This window comes from Parasteatoda tepidariorum, chromosome 5 (genome assembly GCF_043381705.1).
Source record: "Parasteatoda tepidariorum isolate YZ-2023 chromosome 5, CAS_Ptep_4.0, whole genome shotgun sequence".
Classification (NCBI taxonomy): Eukaryota; Metazoa; Arthropoda; class Arachnida; order Araneae; family Theridiidae; genus Parasteatoda; species Parasteatoda tepidariorum.
The window spans coordinates 32,510,908-32,533,309 of record NC_092208.1 but is presented as its reverse complement, the minus strand read 5'-3'; the positions used below and the strand labels follow the sequence as shown (position 1 = coordinate 32,533,309).

General features: G+C 29.5%; 1 protein-coding gene across 2 annotated transcripts in view; it reads right to left on the bottom strand.

The window, feature by feature from the left end:
* The window catches only part of LOC107440232 (metabotropic glutamate receptor 1-like), a 251,769-nt gene that overhangs the window by 19,215 nt on the left and 210,152 nt on the right, over positions 1 to 22,402 (bottom strand). For both annotated transcript variants that reach the window (XM_071181257.1, XM_043046352.2), the window contains 3 exons: positions 10,691 to 10,937; positions 6,164 to 6,393; positions 2,030 to 2,270 (listed from right to left, as the gene is read on the bottom strand). In XM_071181257.1, the coding sequence (XP_071037358.1) occupies positions 2,030 to 2,270; positions 6,164 to 6,393; positions 10,691 to 10,937 (718 nt within the window). The remainder of the gene's footprint in view (positions 1 to 2,029; positions 2,271 to 6,163; positions 6,394 to 10,690; positions 10,938 to 22,402) is intronic.

Here is a 22,402-nt window from a genome sequence, read left to right as displayed (position 1 = left end):
ATAAAACAAAGTGGGTGAAGAATCTTAAGAAAATACCCCACATACACTCCTTATTCATTTACATATAAATAATAGAATAAATTGAGACGGATGAAGAATCTTAAAAAAATACGTCACATACACTTCATTCACATATAAATAGGAGAATATATTGAGACGGATGAAGAATCTTAAAAAAATACGTCACATACACTCTTTATTCATTCACATATAAATAGGAGAATAAATTGAGACGGATGAAGAATCTTAAAAAAACTAGCCACATGCACTCTTTATTCATTCATATATAAATAGGAGAATAAATTGAGACGGATGAAGAATCTTAAAAACACTAGTCCCATACACTCTTTATTCATTCATATATAAATAAGAGAATAAATTGAGACGGATGAAGAATCTTAAAAAAATACGTCACATACACTCTTTATTCATTCACATATAAATAGGAGAAAAAATTAAGACAGATGAAGAATCTTAGAAAAACTAGTCACATACACTCGTTATTCATTCACATATAAATAAGAGAATAAATTGAGACGGATGAAGAATCTTAAAAAAACTAGCCACGTACACTCTTTATTCATTCATATATAAATAAGAGAATAAATTGAGACGGATAAAAGAAATTAGAAGAAGAATCTTAAGAAAATACGTCACTTACACTCCTTATTCACTAACATATAAATTAGAGAATTGATTAAAATGGATTTTAAAAAAATGGATGAAAGATCTTAAAATAGATGACGAATCTTAATTTAAAAAAGAATTTTTAGAATATATTGGTATTAAGGATTTCTTATCATTAAAAAGAGATGAGTTTAAAACGTCACCAAGCGTAAAACGTCAACAATAGAAAATATAACAAGATTAAATTGACAGCATTTATTATTAGTCAAAAAAAAAAACAGTTTCTTTTCCAAGTTTCTCTTTTTTCACATTTTTTCGAAGCGAATTAATATTTTCTTGAGATCGAAAAAAATATGACACAATATTTACAAAAGTACTTTTAACTAGCACTATAGTGTGCTTGAAAATATGAAAAATAAAAACTTATTTTCTTAGCTGAAGTGGAAGAACGGTTCGACGTATTTCGAACGACCTAAAGTGGTCACTATCTGTTAGGAATACAACACGTGAATGAAGAAAAAACAAGTTAGGAACGAGAAAAGGCACAGTTGCTGATATAAAAATAGAACGAAAAATTCATGGAGAAAAATATAAGAGAAACCATGGCAGGCGAGAGGACGATGGTTCCTACAGTGTTTATTTTAGGGGGGAAACTATCTAAAATTGTTTTGCTATCAATTGAATCTTTTTACAGAAGTTTATTTGTATTAAAAAAATATAGAAAAGTTTATTTTTAGCAGGAAAGAGTAACTATTATGCTATTTATGACTATTGACACTGAGAAATCCTTTTTTTTTCATGAAAAAATAAAAAAGAATATCTTAAATGGTAAGTTTTTTGGGGCGAATAGGCTAGAACAAATTTTTTAAAAAAAATCGTAAATGGATAAATATAACTCACATGAAACAGTTCTTGTTTTAGTTATCATACCATGCACGTCATTATAGATTATATTTATTAAAAGTTAGCTAAACTATCTTTTTACACATTTTATCATTGCGATAACTCATCCCCTTTAACTTTTCTAAGACGTAATTTTTCTAAACCAGGTTTGTATAGGTCAAAACAAGTGACCTCAAAATCCAGACCTTCTAGAACTTTCCTGAATCCAGATACCACACTTGCATGAACTTAAAGATAATTTTCCATTCTTTGGAAGAAAAAAGGGTGCTGGAATAAGCTTCTCTACCAGAAAAAAAGTTAAGACAAAAATTCCTTAAGGGGTTAGTTTAATCTTGTAAAAATGTAAACAAAAATTTAACGGGAATATAAACTCATTAAACTGAAAATTTCTTTAAAGGCTAACTTTTTAAACGAGTTTCCCCGCATCTGTCATCATTTTCTGCGAACGTCTTAGAAATACGAATTTGTGCATTTTGAGACATTAAAATGATGTCCTTACCTTCCAGGCGGATCTCCATTTTCATCAAATTTAACTGTTTCATTTCCCCATACAAAGCTTACGTTCATCAAGTACTGAAGATAAAGAGATCCATTCAATGGAAGCATGCTAGCACACAGTCCTGAAGTATTGCATTTTGCTTTTTGCATATCGTGCAGTCCATAAGCCATTGTGTAGATAGCTTTTTTAACAAAGGACATCTTAGTATCTTGCTTGTAGCGTTCCGAAAGATTTTCATTTCCTATTATAAATGCATAAAAAACAAACAAAATAAGTTAAATAAATAACCATAGAATCTGTAACGGATTAAGATATTACTTGATCAAAAACTTTATTCTCTTCAAAAGTATGCAAATTGGAAATAACAATCGACATGTTTCAAGTGCTCAAAAATAGGCGTCCATGAAAAAAAAAAGACTTGTGACATGAAAGCACGAAAGAGCAGATGCAAATTGATTTAAAATATAAAGCGCTAAGTTGCCAACGAAAAATGAAAGCGAGAAACAAAACTTGAAAAAAATTTTAAATTGAATTTTGACAAGGACAAATTTATTTCATCCCCAGTCACACCAGCTCATCTTGATGCCCTGGAATCTTGTTTTATTCAAATGAATGCTGAGGCCCTTGTTAATGACATTACTTCCTCATCATCTCTCCATAGCGCGTGGCAATGCATGTTACTCCAATTTGTAGCTCTTCATTGTGGTTTCCTTGTTCTGTTTTTCATCTTTTTTCTCTCTCGGCAGCTGTGGTTTTCTACTTTTCTTTCTCACCTTTATTTTTCCAGTTTTCATTGGCAACTTTATTTTGTGTGGTTCTAAACATTTTCGTTTCTTCTCATTCACGTCTGGCAAGTCTTAAACGAAGCGCTTATTTTTGAAAGCTTGAAACATGTCGACTCTTATTTCCAATTTATGTACATTTGAACGAAGTTTTTAATCAAATAAACAAAAGTTTTAAGTATTTTAGTAGTTGATTTTTCAGATAGAAAGAGAAATTTCACTGTATATAGTTTATGCGCAAAAAAATAATATACACATTTTTACTCAGTAGAATTTGTTTTTCAATAAAGACTGTAAAGTTCTAAATAATAACAAATAAAAGAAAAACAAAAGCATTCAGCAAATTGTTATAACATTTTAATTTTATTTCCCTTAGTTTCAAATTTCCTAACATATTTTCCGAAGAATAAAGCTTCGAGAAGGAAATTACTATTTTTAGAGAATTTAAGCATACATGCTAAGAGAATTTCTGTAATTTTATAACACATGAATTTTTTTGTGAAAGAGAAGACACACGAATGCTGATAATTGCGATAATTAAAAAAAATTGTTAAGCATAGTTTTGCGTCAGGGAAAAAGGTAATTAATGATAGGGGGTTTTTCCTTTTCATCGATTTCCTGTATATACAGTCGGACCTCTATTTAACGAAGTCGCTAAATCCCGGTAATAAGTTCGCTATATGGAAAATTCGTTAAATAGAAAATGACCTTTTAAAATACTTAAGCAACACAAAACAGGTTTTAAATTCATAAACTCTGAACACAATTAAAATAGCAATTGATACACCTTTAGCTTATAAACTAGTATATCTACTATTTATTTTATGAATCTTAACCTTAAAAGAAATCTGCATGGAAAGCAAGAATAGAGCAAAACATTATTCAGTGTTACACTATCATGCTGCATACATTTTAAACTGAAAAAAGGCTAAATTTATGCATAAAATTATAGCTGCATTTATTAAAAAAGACATTTTAAACATACATTATCACATGCGTTCTTAAGTTAAATTGCTACAGATGAAATCCGTTAATTTGAACTGAGTTTTTCGTTTGAAATGCAAGCGAAAGGGGAAAGGGATTGTACTCCTTTCTCTAAGATAAATTTTAGAGAAAACAATAATACATTTCATAAAGCAGTGGCTTCGAAAATAAATTCAAGGCCATTTCCCCCATAAAATGCGTTAACAAGTTTGAAATATTAAGAGATATTTTGGAAAATAGAAAAAGTGAATCTCAATGAAAAGTTCGTTAAATAGAAAATTCACTTCTCTATTTAGAAGTTATTTTACAATGAAATTTCCAAAATGTTCTTGGTTCCTCGAAAAAATTCGTAAAATAGAGAAATTCGTAAAATGAAAGTTCGTTAAATAGAAGTCCGACTGTATTTAAAATAATAACTGTCTAAATAGACCTATATTGTACCAATGCCAGTTCAAATCAAAGCCTTTATAAAGTTCATCAGATGGTNTTTTAAGTATTTTATAAGTTGATTTTTCAGATAGAAAGAGAAATCTCACTGAATATAGTTTATACGCAAAAAAATAATATACACATTTTTACTCAGTAGAATTTGTTTTTCAATAAAGACTGTAAAGCTCTAAATAATAACACATAAAAGAAAAACTAAAGCATTCAGCAAATTGTTATAATTTTATTTGTTTCAATTTTATTTCCCTTAATTTCAAGTTTCCTGACATATTTTCCGAAGATTAAAGCTTCGAGAAGGAAATTACTATTTTTAGAGAATTGAAGTATACATGATAAGAGAATTTCTGTAATTTTATAACACATGAATTTTTTTGTGAAAGAGAAAACACACGAATGTTGATAATTGCGATAATTAAAAAAAAGTGTTAAGCATAGTTCTGCGACAGGGAAAAAGGTAAATAATGATAGAGGGTTTTTCCTTTTCATCGATTTCCTGAATATATTTAAAATAATAACTGTCTAAATAGACCTATATTGTACAAATGCCAGTTCAAATCAAAGCCTTTATAAAGTTCATCAGGTGGTAAGTAAAATGAGAAATTTTAACCAAAACACATTTAAATAATAAGGAATTATTACGACAACGTTCAATTTTTAGAAAATATATCATATTTATCATAATTTTGTCAGTAGTGTATAATGTTTATATTCTCTTACAAGTTAAGACGAAACCTCGTAAAAATAGGCTCAAGTAATCATTTGCTAATAAACAAGCCTGGAGTTTTGTTAATTGAGTGGTAAAAATAAACGATTAACTACTGGCACTATGCAGTGCAATGCCCACCTCATCCTGCCACTTTAAAGTTCAAATCAAGAATTCCACATAGCCTTTTAGAAATCTATTTACCAGAATTACAAATAAAAACAAAAGGCTGCCGACCTATTCTGTCATGGCGAAAGTCATTTTTTACTAGATTACGAGGAAGTCCTGAAGTAATTATATTTTATTTTAAAACCGTCGTTGAACAGCCGACACAATTTTCCAAATAATAATAATGTTCAACTAATTATAATTCCGAACCCAATTCAGAAGACAAGGGAACTCCTGGATCAGGCATTGTCAGAAGTTTATCTTCATGGAAGACATTATGATGGAACTAACCAGCAATTGCATTACATGGAGAGGAACGCCACGAGTACCTACCACGGTTAGCCTGACGGCAAGGGGACTCTAACCCAAGATCAGTCTATCACTGAGGATATTTCACGTCAGCACTGTGGTCGGTGCAAGCCGGATGCGGAATTCGTATCGACCAGCCACCACTGGGATTCAAACCCGGTTCACCTCAGTGGAAGGCGAACACTCTGTCCCCTGAACCATCGCGGGTTTGAAGTAATTGTAATAAAAAAAGAATTAAAAAAAAGAATATATGCAGTGGTGTGCCACGACAGCTACTAAAATTGGTAAATTCGCCCTGAAAAATTCTAATAATAATGCCCTAACTAATGAAATCGATATGTTTTTTTTAATTAAACCTTGTCTGTAAAGTTTAACCATTAACTGGTAAATGCTCCCTTAGGGACGCAGGAGCGAGGTTAAGTGTTAGCGTGTGTGCTAATCTCAGATCCTCTCGAAGACATCGACGGCGAGAATTTAGTACTACTTTCCAACACTTAAAGATTTTTATAGTCAGTAACAATAAATTTGGGTCAATATTGATGAATTTCAGTATCAAGCAAACAAAAAAATTCAAAAATAGAAAGAGATTTTTCCAAATCGTACATTTATGCTGAACGCAACCCATCAAAAACAATTTTTACCTTCTGGCTTTCATTTGTATAACATTTTCTCTCTCACAAAAGTTATTTTCAAAACATGTGACATAAAACATCAGCAAAAAAGAACACATTTTGAGCTTACCAGTATTGCAAGTTTTATTGTATTTTCCAGATCCTTTTTCCAAAGAGCAGTTGAATCTGTATTCCCAAAACTCCCGAAACCAGGGATTCCTCTGATTGTTGTGAGGTTTGAGGGAAAAATAGTAGGGATCAAAGCTGTGATCGTACGTGGAATGAATACGGATGGATATTCCGCCCGCAGCCTCTTGTTCATATTGTTCCGTAACATCGTTCCGGTCGGACCAACCATCACTGTTGGAGAATGCAGAGCACAAACAAAAAAATAAATTTTATTTAAATAGTGGATAGTGGATATATTTTAACATGCATGGGGTATAATTTGAGGTAAATTCAAAACCATTCGCTTTGTATTGTGGAAAAGAAATATATACTTTCTAGAATAGTTCGTTTTTGATATAAATAATTAGGTAAAAATGCAGAATGTTTCTTAAATTGAGGATTTAGTTATTTAAGAGCCCTGCAATTAAATAATATCAAATGGATTTAGAAATAAAAGTTTAATTTGTTTTTCTTTAAATTGCTCAAGGTTTTATCATTATTTGTAAAGCACAAAAGCGAAATATAATGTATTTTATAAATATAATAATATAAAACTAAATATAAAACCAAAACATGTATGAAATAAAATACTTTTCCCTTTTGCTCGTAACAAAACAGGCTTCTCACTTGTGTTCAACAAATGTCATGAAATCATGTATATAATTCAAGTAATCTTTAAAATTAATAATCAAGTATCTGATCTATATAGTAAATCTAAAGTTAATTTTTAACGTATAAAATTGGATGGTTATAGTTATATTAAATTCTTATTGTGATATTTGACACAGATCAAATTTTCTTGTTCCTTTTTTTCCATCTTTCTGTAGAGCAAGTCAAGTCTTTAACCTTCTTGGCTAGGGCCGAAGTTCGGTATTTTATCAGATTGTACTTTCTCAGATCATAGATATTCTTTTATTGGTGATTGCAGTTCCTTTTTAATGTCATGTCGCCAGATATTTGAGACCCAGGTAAAGCTCACTGACTGTATAGTCCACCCAATGGGCATAAAAACCATGTTTTTATTTTTTTTAAACAGATTACTCAAATAACTAATGCAAGACATTGTTTATCCCTAGTTCGCGTCTATGTGTAAAACCCAACAAATATTAGAAACATAAATATTATCGCTATTATTTCTTTTGGATGATTTTACAATTTTAATAATATTATTTTATAAATTTCTGTTCCTATGATGAGTTTTATGTCTCAAATTTTCCAATTATTATTATTTTTAAGTGTTTTTTTTTTGATAGATTGCACTGAAGTTTAACTTACTATTTTTACCATTCATTCCATACAATAAAGCTAAAAGCACATTTTTTCCTTCATAGTAATTTTTGTTAGCAGTTAAATCAGTCAATCTAATTTTAACGCATTTTTCACTTTATTTTACTTCTTTCATTTTACATTCGTTCCCAATTGCATTATTTTCTTTGTTTCCTCATAGATACGCCTCTCACAGATATAGACTCATTATAATGAGTAATCTTAATCAATCTTAGGATAATTATTCTTGATTTCGAAATGTCTCTCCNCTAAAGCAGAAGCATTTTTGATCATTTTTAAAGAAGTTATGACACTTTGAATTTTGCCATTTTTTTGTAAGTTTCTAGGTGTACTGATACTTTTGAGCGGTACATATATATATATATACATATATATATATATTCATTCGTAAGCTACGTGATTGAATTGTTGTACCTCCTTAAAAATATCTCAGAACGTTGTGAACAGGAAGGAGGTGCCCATGCAATTGTTTCAAATTTATTTTGAAATTAAATATTAGTATTGAAATTCCACTACTGTAATTAAAATTTTAAGTTTTATTTAGTATTTTTGCATGAATACAGTGAAGGAAAATAACTCGTCTCCAAGGATAAAATCACACCAGATAATAGAGGAGAATTCAGAACTTAATAAAAAGGTATCACGTGCTTTACAGACAATAAAGAGAAACTTTATTAAAATGTAATATATTTTATTTCGTTTTCTCTTTTTTGATAATTTTGTGACAAATATAAAATTTTAGTTACTGTGAATATTAAGCTAAACCAATCTGAAAAGATATCTGAAATCTGTTTGATTAAAGAAAAATGATTATAGTAAACAAAGTACAAGTATCAGCAAGTTATAAACAAGTCAAATAAAACGAATATCAGTGGTAATGTAAAGAAAAAAATTTCAGAGTTCGAACGACGACCAGTTAAATCTGAAACCTGACGAGACATTAATAAAAATATATCATAAGACAATATATATATACTAAGCATAAAATATCATATTCTGCTGAGTTCAAGAAAAAATGACATGACATAATAACTCTTATTTCTGTTGTTCGACATTATATGTTCGTCAACCTGATTCTCAGTATTTTCTTTTCCTGATAACAAAAGAAAAACCGATTTTATCGGACAATCTTTATCCGGTAAGGATTTATTTGACGTCAAGATTTGCTTTGATATGCCAATTATCGATACACCACTAATCCCTTAAGTTCTTTTTGGGATTGCCTTTTTTCTTTTTTGGCAAATCAAAGACACCTCACTTGTCTAAATGTCTTATTGTGTTGAAAAGAAAATTACACTAACCTAAATACAGATTGTTGTTGATATTGAATATAAACGACAGCTGATGCATTTCCCTGGGGTAAGACTTTTTTAGCATGATTTGTTCTTTACTATAATCAACTAGAATTTATCTATTATTAAATATAATAATTAATTCCTTAACTGAATTGTATTAAAAATAAGACTTTTTCGGGTAATTTAAAACAGTGGAAATGACTCTCGTATAAAATTTAGGTAGTTTGCATTGACGAGCATTACATTTTTAATTTGAACTCTTTGAAATTAATGAAGCGAAGACTGAAAAACAGATTTTAATATTATTGGCGAAGACCTAAGAAGGTATAAATTACGGGAGATATTTAATTTTTTATATATTTTAACAAAAAAATCTCATAATTCTTTCCTCTAAAAATTGCCTACAGTTATAATTCAAAACGAGCATAATGGAATGAATATATTTCACTCAACACATTTAAATCATATTTGAAACTGCTAACAAACTAGTGAAATATCTGATAAAGCAATAGAAAATTATTGATTATTGCGTTTTGTAAATTTAAGCAATAGTCTATTCATAAAAATATTTGCATTGGGCTGAAACAAAGCGCTTCAAAGAGAATTTATGAAAAAAAGGCATTTTTAATATTCATATTTTATTTTAAAACCGTCACTGAACAGCCGACCAAGTTTTTGAGTTTGCAACTACTACTATTCAACTCCATAGCCTTGTAAATTTTAACTCAATCCAGAAGACATGGGAACTCTTGGATCAAGTATTGGAAACAATTCGTCTTCGTGGAGGACATTTTGATAGAACTAACCCGCACTTGCTTTAGATGGAGAGAAAAACCACGAAAACATCTCACGGTTAGCCTCACGGAATCACACCATCTCACGGAATTCATATCGAACAGCTATGGATGAGATTCAAACCCTGAACCTCATGGGAGTCGAACGTTCTATCCCCTGAACCACTACCATAGCTCTAAGATCCTTAATTGTAATCTAATTTTAATTAAAATATTTGATTAAGTGTTCTATTTGATTAATTTAATGTATTTGATATTGTACTATATAAGTATAAATATTTGATTGAACAACTCTCTTTCCTTCTGATTAAATTTTATTGGATCAGATAATAATGCAAAGGCACTGTATAGGACAGGAAGAAGGAAGAAAATTTATTTATTGATAAGTCGTACTGTGAAAAGAAGTATGTTTGAACATACCAAAATATGTAAAATTTACTGTATTTCTGGCTCTATGAAAACACCAAAAATCACGGCAATCTTTACAGAAGTGCTTTGATAAGAATTCGGGAAAAATTAACATTGAAATATGGTTTTATGATGCGCGACAAAACTTTGGTAAATGTGGTGAAATTCGGTATTCTTATAAGGATACCGTAGAGCATGGCATAAAAACCATTTATTTGGGTAAACTTACTTTCCAGCTTTGCAATATTTTACTAAATGCGTGGTAATAAGAACTATAACTTCGAAAACCAGAATTTCCGGTAAATCGTTACCATATAAACGGCAAACACAGTACGATAATTATGACAGAACTTCTTTCTCCGTGTGTAAAACATTTAATGCAAATGAAAACACACAAGGCAAATAAATTCCTACAGAATGGGTACACAAAACGTTTTTGACTAACAAAATCGTAGAAATTTGCTGCAGTTTCAATTAAATACTGAGTTAAAATGTGATTCTGTACAATATCAGTCATAATATCGCGTGATTACGTTAAAAATGGTTAGTTGACTCGACATTACGTTTCCAATTAACCCCTTATAGCACCATAATTGCACGTCATTCCAGTTCGACATTCTTCCGCATTTTTTGATAAAAAAAACACCTTTTAGAGATCTTTATTCGATGGGAGAAGAATAATCAGAGTTTTTCTTAACACCTTACCTTCCAATCAACAGAAACTCTCCTGTTGCATTGAGCCTTCTGGTAGCTTTGAGGATTCCTCGAACGGTCATACCCTCGCAGAAACAGACAACCACCTTTGCACCCGGATACTTCTGGAGGTTACGGATGATCTGGTCGTAGATAAAGTCTTCGGCATGGCTTAAGACTGAATCACTGGCGGCAATGCAGATGCCTGCCTCGTGAGCTAGCTTCACGAATGCATCCATCCCACTGTTCCCATAATTCCCTGCAACAAACATGCATACACAATTAATCCTAATAAGATTCCCTACGAAAAATATGGTGTTCTTGATGTTGACAGGAGTAGAAAAACATACGCTGAGGTGGAAAATGACGTTATATTTGAACCAAAATTAACCTTATCAATAAACCTAAATTTCAACCTCATTAAAAAGTCATACAAAATCCTCCTCATGTATAGCTCAGCAATACTTTTAGTTGAAATCTGGTGAATTTTTCACACCTGGAAAATTCAGGTGAAGAATTTTTCACACCTCAATATACTTATTTACTTAAAGTGAAGAAAAAATATTCTGAACACCTCAAGGTATGTAGATACTTTATTTACGTCACATTAGAGCTTCACAATGGGGTATTGGCGACGGTCAGGGAAACAACCCTGAGGATGATCCGGAGACTTGTTATCGCAGTTGGGATCCTAAGCGGAAGGGGTGCTTAGAATCGAAACGGCAATTTGATACTCCCCAGCTTTTTTAGTCCAACGACCTTCTCGCGAATTGGAGCACTTTACGGTAGAACAGTTTAACGAGGACCGATACCGTGCACTCTCGGTCTCTACCACAGGCTGATCAAAGTTGTCCCCCACCCACTTACTGACCACAGCCAGTGACGCTTTACTTCGATGTTCCATTGGGAACCGTGTCTTTATTTTCAGTCCACTGCGGGACCTGTACACCTCAAAAACAACCTCTCCAAGCAGGTTGCTTTAAGGTAGGCTATTAACCTCAAAACAACTTCAAGTGTGAATAAAATTCCTTTTACACCATGGGAGGTTGAACTTTTAAGGTTGTTTTTAAAGTCAACTTCAAGTAAACCTCAAATTACTTCTAACATCTCACAAACACCTTTAATCTCACAAACACCTTTAATAAATAAATTGTTTATTTTGTATAAATTAATAATGAACAAGCAATATATAAAAGGCAAAAATAATAAAGCAATTAATTATAGGAGATAGTTTTGATTTTAAAACAAACACAATCATCGATATAGAGGTGGATACTGAAGGAAGAGAAAATTACAAAAATGCAACATTACCAATGGTATTAAAACAAAATATTTTATGTGAGAAAAATTGAAAAATGAAGAAAAGGAGCTTATTCCTATCTATTTTGCTGTGGTTTAAGATTTAATTGTAAATGACGAGATTCTTATACATGAAAAAGAAATTAAGAATGCCGAATTGAGCTGAATGTTAAATTTAATGATATCTCTTATACTACGCTAAAAGTAAACAGTATGACGTTATCCGAATAAGCCAATTAAAGGATGTCATGAGCAAAATCTGTCTCCAAGGAAAAGTAAGAATATTTTTGGCTCTATTTTACATGTTTACTTGAAAAAGATAAATTCCTTAACACAGCCATAGGAATAAATCATAAACAAAGTTTCTTTTTTTGAAGAAAAATTTTTCATTTTTCTAATGAAGTCTCTTTTATAAGCCTAAAAAAGCTTTTAAACTCGCGTAATACCTATGTAGACAATGGTGTCTTAAATAAATTTACTTGGTTGCACGATATTGATAAACTGATTACCATGCATTTGAGTAATATATATTAACTACTTGAACGCAGCATGTAACTTGTTTTAGAGTGGATAATTGTATTTGTAAGTCCTACAATTATTCCATAAATTTAGATTCGTACTTTCAAATCACCGAAAGGATTAAAGTCTTTAAATAAATACCATACAAATGGTTACAATTGTAGTTTTTTTTTAATTCTTTTAATTGGTCGGAAAAAATGGAATTGGTCGGAAATTTTCGGAAAAAATGCTCCTTTTTTAAGATTTACTTAAATACATTTTTTCAATATCTAAACAATAAAACTTTGAAAAGATTTTAACAATATTTAACATTTCAAAGAATACATAGACACAAATCGAAGATGTTTTTCAATTATTTATTTATTTTTATACTCAAGTTGCCATTCATTTTCATGCTCAAGAAAATACAAAAAATGCATCTAGAATACAAAAACAGGACGAAATCATTATAATAGAATACATAATATGAATTCAAATGCTTGAATATCAAATAGCGCAACTCCATGAATTTAACGAACCATGAAATTGAAATGAAAAAAACTCTTTGATAGAAAAAAAAATCGGAGCTATTGAATAAAACCTTAGATTTGCACAATATGTATGGAATATGCACAATAAAGGAGACGTATAGTAAACGAATTAAAAAAGCTATAGAATAGACTAATATTCGCTAAATACCGTACATCATTTTATCCTATGTTGAATTTTTTGACTGGATAATTGAATTTGTGACGATGGAAACGTGAATTACTGAGTTTAAAGGCTTTTTCCCTCGCTTTAGAACTCGACCATGAAACCCACGAAACGGAGAAGATGAAGAGATGAATAATGCGTTTTATATCACTGAGGTTGAAATGAACTCTTTTGTTCGATGGAGATCTCTGGGTGTTTTGTGAATATGAATTCTAGAAAAGCGGGGTCTCTTTTAAATTGATTTTATTCTTATCTTGGAAAGATGTATGACCTAAGTTAGAAGATTAAATATAAATTCATAAAAAAAGAGATGAATCGGGTCTGTAAGAAAATTTTGTCGATGATGAAAATATTTGGAAAGAATAGTTTCAAATATAACAGCATTTCAGTTTTTTTTTTATTCGGTTTCAGAAAAACATAAACCTTTCAATTGGCTGGCTATTAATGGTGGTGTCTTTTACCTTTGACACAGAACACACTTTTCACATTTTTTTCACTAATTAGTATTAACTTAGGTCAAAAAAAGTGAAAATTTTATATCTACCCTTTTAATTATTTTCGGTTATTAAAAACATCGTGAAACACAGGTGTCTTTTTTCTGCGTTAAAGGTAAAATCTTCCAAACGCGACTCACTTCCGAAAAATAATATTTAAAATTTGTGCTTGTTTGCAGTTATCTAAGAGAAAATATACTCTTCTCACGAATGATCAGAATAATTCTGATAACAAAGCAATGTGTGTACAAAAAGTTTCTAATTACAGAAATAGATTCAGAGGTTTTAGTGAAATAAGCAAAAAGGGAAATTAAAGAGTCCCAACTTTCCTGGCTAAATTATTAGGACTATATATATTCTAAATTATGGTTATTCTCATATTTTTGTTGACGATTTAAACGCTGCTTAGTATCTACAAAAATATGCGTCATAATTACAAAAATATGTGCTATAACATGTCAAAAATATGTGTAATAATTTTATAATACTACATTTTTATCTGCTTTTGTTTTGTTAAGCCTAGTTCAAATATTCTCTCTTTGTGATTCGATTTACAGACTAATTTCATTTTAAGAACAAGTTTGTCTTACTTAATAGTGTACCTTAACAATAATTTTACTGTACATGATGTCTTATTTTTATCATAAATTTTAGTGTTACTGAACATCTAAAATATTAGCTATTCTTAGAGCCTAATTTAGAAATTCGGAAACTCTAGTCACAAAACTGATGGAACCCCATTGGTTCTTAAATTTAAATATTGTTCATTTAACAAAATGCTTTTGAAATTTTTGTAACATAAGTAAATTATAATATATATTATGAATTTGTGCTTGTATCTACTTCAATTTTCGATAAATCATAATTCTAATCAGCAATTCTAGAGGAAAAACACGCAAAAAAAAATTTGTAACTTTTTTCAAAAATCAAATTCTTTTTCTTATTTAAAAAATGCTTAACATGGAAGCGGGTCATTAAACATCACTATATCGGAAATACGCAGCCCGAACCACTCAAGCTTTACAGTAAATCAGATCATTTTACACCCAAAACAAAAGGGTAAAAGAAGGCTCTTGTTGCTTCACTACACCTAAAATTATCTTAGTGTCTTATTTTACCAAGAAAATTGTCTCAGGTGCTCCACTATACCATTTTTGGAGCAGACTTGCTGAGTTTGGCAAATAGTGATATTGGCAAATAACAACTTTTGGTGTAAAATAGTTGCCACGATTTTTTGGTGTCGCGATTCTCAAGTATTTTTTAAGAATGTGCTTTGGGAACGCTTAAATGTACATTTGGTACCATACCCCGTTGAGGTTTGGGGAAATCAAAGACCTATAAGATACACTAAAGTTATACTATTTTGGCAGTTAGGTTAAACTAAAAATTTTAACAGTGCACTTCAAGATGCTTTAAGATAGTTACTTAATACCATCATCCACTGAGGTGACTTGGGATAGTTAATTAATGCTGTTTAGTTCAGTAAGATCAAAACACATTCCTTCAACTGCACTCCTCATGTATATTTTTGTTTTAATAAAATAAATTTAATTTTCAACAGTAAATAAAAATAAACAGGAAATTAATTTTCCATATACCGTAAAAGAACTTGCAAATTAATACAAATACAATCCTAAAAGAATAAGAAACAATTGTTAAAACTGTCATGGAAAAGTTGATAAAAAGATTTCCCCACTTCATTTATAAAATACAAAGAGCATTTTTGAATATAATTCCAAGGTAATTTAAAATAGTTACTTTTATTTAAAAACATTTATTCATGAATAATCTTTTTTTAAAAAACACAAAAAAGTTTACTTTTTTAATATTTTCTTAAAAATAGATTTAGCTGGAAAAAAAAAACAAATCCTTAACGTTATAAAAATTCCGATAATTAAGATTACATCTTAATTAGGTAAAAAATCAAGATGAAACTTATTGCCAGAAAATGTGCTTGACTTTTATAAAAAAGGCAGACAAATAAAAATATTAAAAAAAAGTGAAAAAAGTACTATAATTACTTTTGATGATAATGACACTAACAGAAAAAAATTATCTGTGAAACAAAAAAAGACTAACGCAACGCAAGTAATTAACTTTTATAACTGTGAATCATAATAGGATTTTTCGAGACAAATACTTCAAGGGTATTTTATGTTCAATAAGCTGAGAATAATTTACGCTAAAAAATATATCCATTCTATTTTACCTTATTAGTAACATACAAATATAATACATTTAGTGGAATAATATTTTTTGAGCTTAATTAAATTAAGCAACTTATAAAAAAACAGATTAGTTTTTTTTTCCAGATTATTATTCTGTTTTGCAAAAAGCAATAATATATTCGCTCAAACAATAAATACGTTAAAATACTTTTCTTTATTCTTCTATCAATGGAAATGTAACCGTAGTACAGTAAGGCTACATTGCAAAAATGTTCGTGCGTCTGAACACCAAAAATATTGCTACCTTTTTTCACCAAAGTGTTGTTCCATTACACCAAAAAGCAAGGATCTAATAAAACACCTAAAATGTTCTCTTATAATATTTAGTGTACAGTAACAGCAATCCAGTAACTGTCATGATTCCAGTAAGATGATACACACAAAGTCATGAAAGTTATTTTTACGGTACAATACAAAGTAAGAATTATTACTTTAGGATGCATAAATACAATATTTCTTAAAATAAAGTTAGTTTGTTAATTAAACAAAAACAATGAGAGAATATTAATATGTATTCGAACTAGGCTTAAGGAAACTGGAGTGGATAGAAATTAAATATTATAAAATTATTTAATACAGTTCACAAATATTTAAAAATAAAATATAATGATCGTTATTACACAACTAAAAATATACATCCGAATTTTAACGGTGAACTATTGTTTCAGTACACATTGTATAGAAGAGCGAACGCCAATAACAAACTTACGTCAACTCTAATTCGTTGTGAGCAAACTACTGGCGACATCCTGAGCTCGCCAAGATTGGTGTTTTTGGAGCAAATTTAACTTATTTACTATGTGAATACGTGGCGAGTTTGGCGTTCTTTTTCCAATTTATAGATGCTTAGATTGAACAATACTCATGAAATGGAAAGTTCACAATTTCTTGTGTTGTTCAACATCAAATTCGAAGAGACATTAAGCAACAATTTTTACAGTGTAATAAATTATCCACAACTGGATGTCCGAAAAAAATACTCTGCGGTCGAAAATTTATACTTTTTATTGTTCCCTAGCACTATATAAGAGAGAAATTAGTGCACCCTCAATGCCAACTTGAGAAAAGTAGAGTATTTATACCCCAATGCCAACAGCACTGCAGGAACATATCAGTGCTGCTGATGCGGATATTGACAGAAACATACAATGGAACGTATGGTAAAGTGCTAGTCTAACATTATGATGCGTGTCGAGTGTCGAAGTGTACTCATATTGAAAATTTATGTACAAGACTTTTAGTGAGTCTATGTATTTTTTCATGTATCACTCATCCATGCACGTCACATGCTTGTAAATAAAAGTCTCATGAACTAGACAATTAGTCAAGTTCTTAATTTGTTGCGTAGCTAAGTAATTTGTTCACTCAATTTAAAGCTGAAACGCGAATATTTTTCTCATAAAATCCTTATTTAACAAAAACCGATTCCGAAGCTTGCAGGGAGGTTTCCCCGTTTTCAAACACGCACAAAGCAAAACTAGTTACTTAATATAAACAGGTTAAATCTCCGTCTTGGTTTCGGAAATCACCTTACTTATAAGACAAACATAAACATTTAACCGAAACAGTTAAGAGGCACCGTGCGTCCCGCACACCCTATGTATTGAATGAATCATGTCTCTTACAAAAACTTAAGGTGTATTCGAGGTTTATATGAGGTTGTTTTGAAATGTCAAGGTTTGTTTATGATCCATTCGAAGTTGATTTCAAAAACAGCCCTAAAAGTTCAACCTCCCAAGGAGTATAATCAAGGTGAATGAAGTATGACTTTATGTATGACTTTATTAACACTGGCGGGTATTTTGCTGTTAATGGCAATCTTCGTTAGAGAAACGAGCTAAGAGAGTTGCTTTTTAGGTGTACGGTTTTTTTCCTACACATCAAACAATTACGTATATTTGAGGTGTAAATAATTTCACCCAATATAAACTAAAATTTTTTTCTGAGTAATATATGAGGTTGATTTTATGAGGTGTAAATGAGCTTGAAATTGAGGTTTATAAATGAGATTATTTTTTGTGCAAAACATAACCTTATTTTATACCTCAGGTGCATTTTTAACGTGTGTCAACCTCAAAATACCTTATTTTTTGTAAAGGATATTACTAACTCTATAGTAAGAAAATACATGAAATATATTTTTCCTAGTATAACCCGTTATTGTGCGTCGTCTACTGGTAAAAAATAGGCCTTTGATTTTGAACCATTTAATATAATAAAATCTGTACCCCTTCTCTGTAGCAAGAAAATATATGAAAACTTTATCACCCGAATCCAGAAATGAGGTAATGAGTACCAACCTCTTTGATTTGACTGAGTTCATCTCATTTCTAATAATCATACATGTAAAATACATTTTCTTTCTTAATACAATAAAACAAGTTGTAAATCTGGATAAAATTAAGGAGGCATTTACTTCCATCAAGATGATAGATTACAGTCTTAGAAAACGATGAAGTTTCTACTGAAATTGAATGTGTCTGCAATTTTGTTGAGGTTTTTTTTTCCATTAATCGCTCTGAGTAAATTGTTAATGGCTTGAGTCAGAGGGTGATAATGATTCCCAATAAAGAGCGAAAAGTATTAGGTTCGCCCATCGACTCTAATTACTGTCTTTTAAGCCTTTGTTAAGATTGAATGGAGTGAAAAGCGTCATCATTGATGAAGAGGATGCATAATGACCGAAAACTGGCGACGTTTGAATGCGAAATTCGTAGTCATTTGAGGAAATAGCCCTGAAAGCTATTAAGAGTTCCAATAAGTTGCATGGCTTTTTATTTTTCAGTTGTAACCTATGCAAAGATAAGCAATTTTTTCTTCTAACATCAACAAATGTGATTAAGTTATTAAATATGATAAGAATTTCAATCAGTTGCAATTTTTATTTTCCATTTGCTACTCATATGAAATTAGCAAAATTTTTCTAATATCAACCAGCATGATTAAGTTTTCCAATATAATGAAAATTCTTTCAGCTTTCATTTTTCAATTGTGACTTATACAAAAAAAAACAGTTAATAGAAAAAATAAACTTTTTAACTTTTGGCTTAAGACTTTAAAAACAGTTAACTTAAGATATTTAGAGAAATCTTAAGAATATGGTAAGATTTTTATTACGATTTTCATAAGGACGCATTTCTTAAACATTCCATTAATAAATATTCCATACATTATTTATTTATATTTTGCCCTTTTCTTAAAGAATCCTCACTAGTGAAGCAAATGCATAATAACCCGAAACTGACAACGTTTGAAATTGAAATTCATTATCATTAGGAAAAATAGCCCTGTAAGCTATTAAGAGTTACAATAAGTGACACAACTTTTATTAAGCAGTGACTTATGCGAAATAAGTTTTTTTTCTAACATCAACAAATATGATTTAATTTGTAAATATGATAAGAGTTCAGTATTTATTGTTTTTAAAATTGTGACTGACGGAGACCTGATGGAAAAAAATATTTTTAACGTTAGATTTTACACTTTAAAAATGTAAAACAGATTCAGTTTTATATGCGAATAAAAGCCATTTTTTTAATATGAATAAATATTAATGCAAATATATTAAATTTACATTTTCTGTGATAACAAAGGCAATTTTTTTTTAAACAGTTTAGGACTTTTTAAGAAATTTTTGTAATTTTGTGATGCTTATCGTTTGTAATTTATGTGATACTTATAATTTATTATGCTCAGTAGAAAACATTAACACACAAGCAATGCAATATTTTTTAAATATTCAGAATCTAGTAAAATGTGGTCTTTAATCTTTGAGAGAGCTGAAAAATCTGAAAATTATTATTCTTTGCAGTCACACATTCAGTCTTTTGTTTCAATGTCTGGTTTTAAGCTTATTAAATTCTAAAGTTTCCGAAATAAATTTATCTTTGAATAAATTTAGTAATAATTTAAAATTAATTTAATAAGGATTTAAATAGATAAACTTAATAATAATTTAAATCGATAAATTTATTTTCAAATAAAATTTATCAGTTCCATCCCAAAGGACTAACAAAATATCTGTGTAATAACTGATCTTAACTGTGTAATAACTGTGTGTAACTGATTTTCCAAGATATCAATTAGTCAAAATTTATTAAACCTCAAAATGTAACAGGGGTCGATTCTATCGTTATTTTTGTGAAAAATAGACATAAACGGTTTTCCTAATTTAATTCTCATACTTAAAATAAAGCGGAAGTGAAATATAAGTATAAAATAATGAATAATTAATAGTACTAAGCTCAGTTCTCGAAATATATAGATTGCTTAATTATGTGCTGTAGATTTTATTACTCGTACATAGACTAAGTAAAAGCTAATAAATTTTGCTGTAGTACTAATAAATTAGTTAATCACAAAGTCAATACAATTTACTAGGTCTATAATGATAACTAAGCGGAAAAAAACACACTGAAACTTTACTGAAATAATTCAAATTGGAAAAGCACACAAGGCAGTTGAAATCAAATTCTGCAAACACACATCTATATATTATATTTTATTTTTAAGTTTTTTTTAATTATTAAGTATTTAGGTCTTATTTCTAGCTAATAAATTAGTTACTAATATTACTAATAGTAGTAACTAATAAATTTTGTAAAAAGAATTAAAAATAAGATTAGTTTTGAAGGTGTTTGATTTCGCAATTAAATATGATTTCGAACCGTGTGATTTAGTTAAATACAATAAAACTATGATATTTTGTAGCTATGCACACTTAAAGACTCATGATATAATCAATGCGTCTTATTTTATTTAAATTTCTGATAGTTTGGGATAAATTAAATTGTAAATTCTTTTTGAAAACAAATATCAATTCAATATGTTGATTGTTTGCCACTTTATCGGTACTCGTTCTTCTATGAGTTGAACAGATGAAATGAGTGATTAAAGCGAGCACAGATCACAAAGTGATTTGAAAAAACTGCTCAAGCAGTTCCGAAGACTTGTGAGCGAATGTGAACAGGAAGCCTACCCTCTAGTATTATAAAAGTAACACAAATAACGAGGAAATTAAAATATAAAAATTAGAGTATTAAACAATACCAAGGTTACAAGATCAAGACTTTGCCGAGAAGCTAAATGAAATTAAACTGCGTAAACAGTTGTGTTCATTACCAAGCATTTAAATTAAAAATAAATCTTTGAAATATGGATTTGTAATAATTTTGAACTGTTACTTTATAAGTAATCGGAATAACATTTATAAAACTAAGATAATGAATAAATAATAATAAAATATAATCAGATTTAATAAAAAAAATTATTCAGATTAAGAATTATGAATAATATATCGATGATCACAAATTACATGTTCAATAAAGTAATGAAAGTTTAAGAGAAAAAATTTATTTTAGGGCCGAACTCCATACACTAATTAGATCTTGTTAGAAAGCACGCGAAAAAATTACTGCTCGCATGCAATTTAAAGACTTTTGTTTCCTAAGTTAATTAGGTTTGTCTTAATATAGTCTTCCAATTAATGGATAAAATTCGTAAAAGAAAAAAAAATCATTTTAAACCAGAAAAGATTTCAGATAAGAAAAAGAATGACAAAAAGGAATTACTTTAACAAATGAAATTTTCAGATATATGATAAAGCATTATCAGCATGACGAAAGTAACAGAAATCATTTGGCTAATTAAAAAGGCTGTTTCTTATAAAATAAACTAGTACCTAACTTATTCAAAAAAAATTACCTTTTCGAATGACTCAGTTAAAACCTAGTTTGTAACGAAAAAAATATGTTTAAGATTTAGTATGAACTTTAAAATTACTTATGAAACTTCTAACTTAAAATTTTCTTTTATAGAAGTAATATAATAGAATATATAGAAAATAGAGCTGCTTTTCCCACCATTATTTAACATTATTAATTTTTTTATAGGTTATATAGTAAATACCTTAAAGATGATCAGTTTAAAATGTAGTGTAAGTTATATATACACTTTTTGCACATTTTTTAAGGAAAAATTATGACTTTATTAATTTAACATAAGAAAATGACGGAAATAAATAATTTTTCAGTATAGAAACTTCAAGCTTCTCATAGCCAGCAAATTTTGATTAATTTCAATTATTATTTTGGATTTATTTTGTTCAGATATATTCTGTAAAGTAAATATTGATAGTCTGTGAAAGTTTGAATTATGGTTTAATGGAATTTCATTCCATCTGTTTTTCAATTGTTAAAGGTTATTTTATAATAACAGTAGATGTATAAGAAAATTTAAATAAGAAAAAATGCAAAATTTTCAAGGGCAAAAACGTAAGAAAAAAACAATTTTAGATAAAAAAAAGTTTTTTTTTCTTTATTAACATTAAAATTATGTTGAAAACAAGTAACATTAACAGTCACACAGTACAAAAAAAATTGAGATTAGTATAGTTTTGCATTTTCGACCCTGGTGAGACTGAAATAAGTTACAATTCCGTCATACTATGACGTCACTGCAATAGTTATATGCCTCGTTATGGTATCATGTTG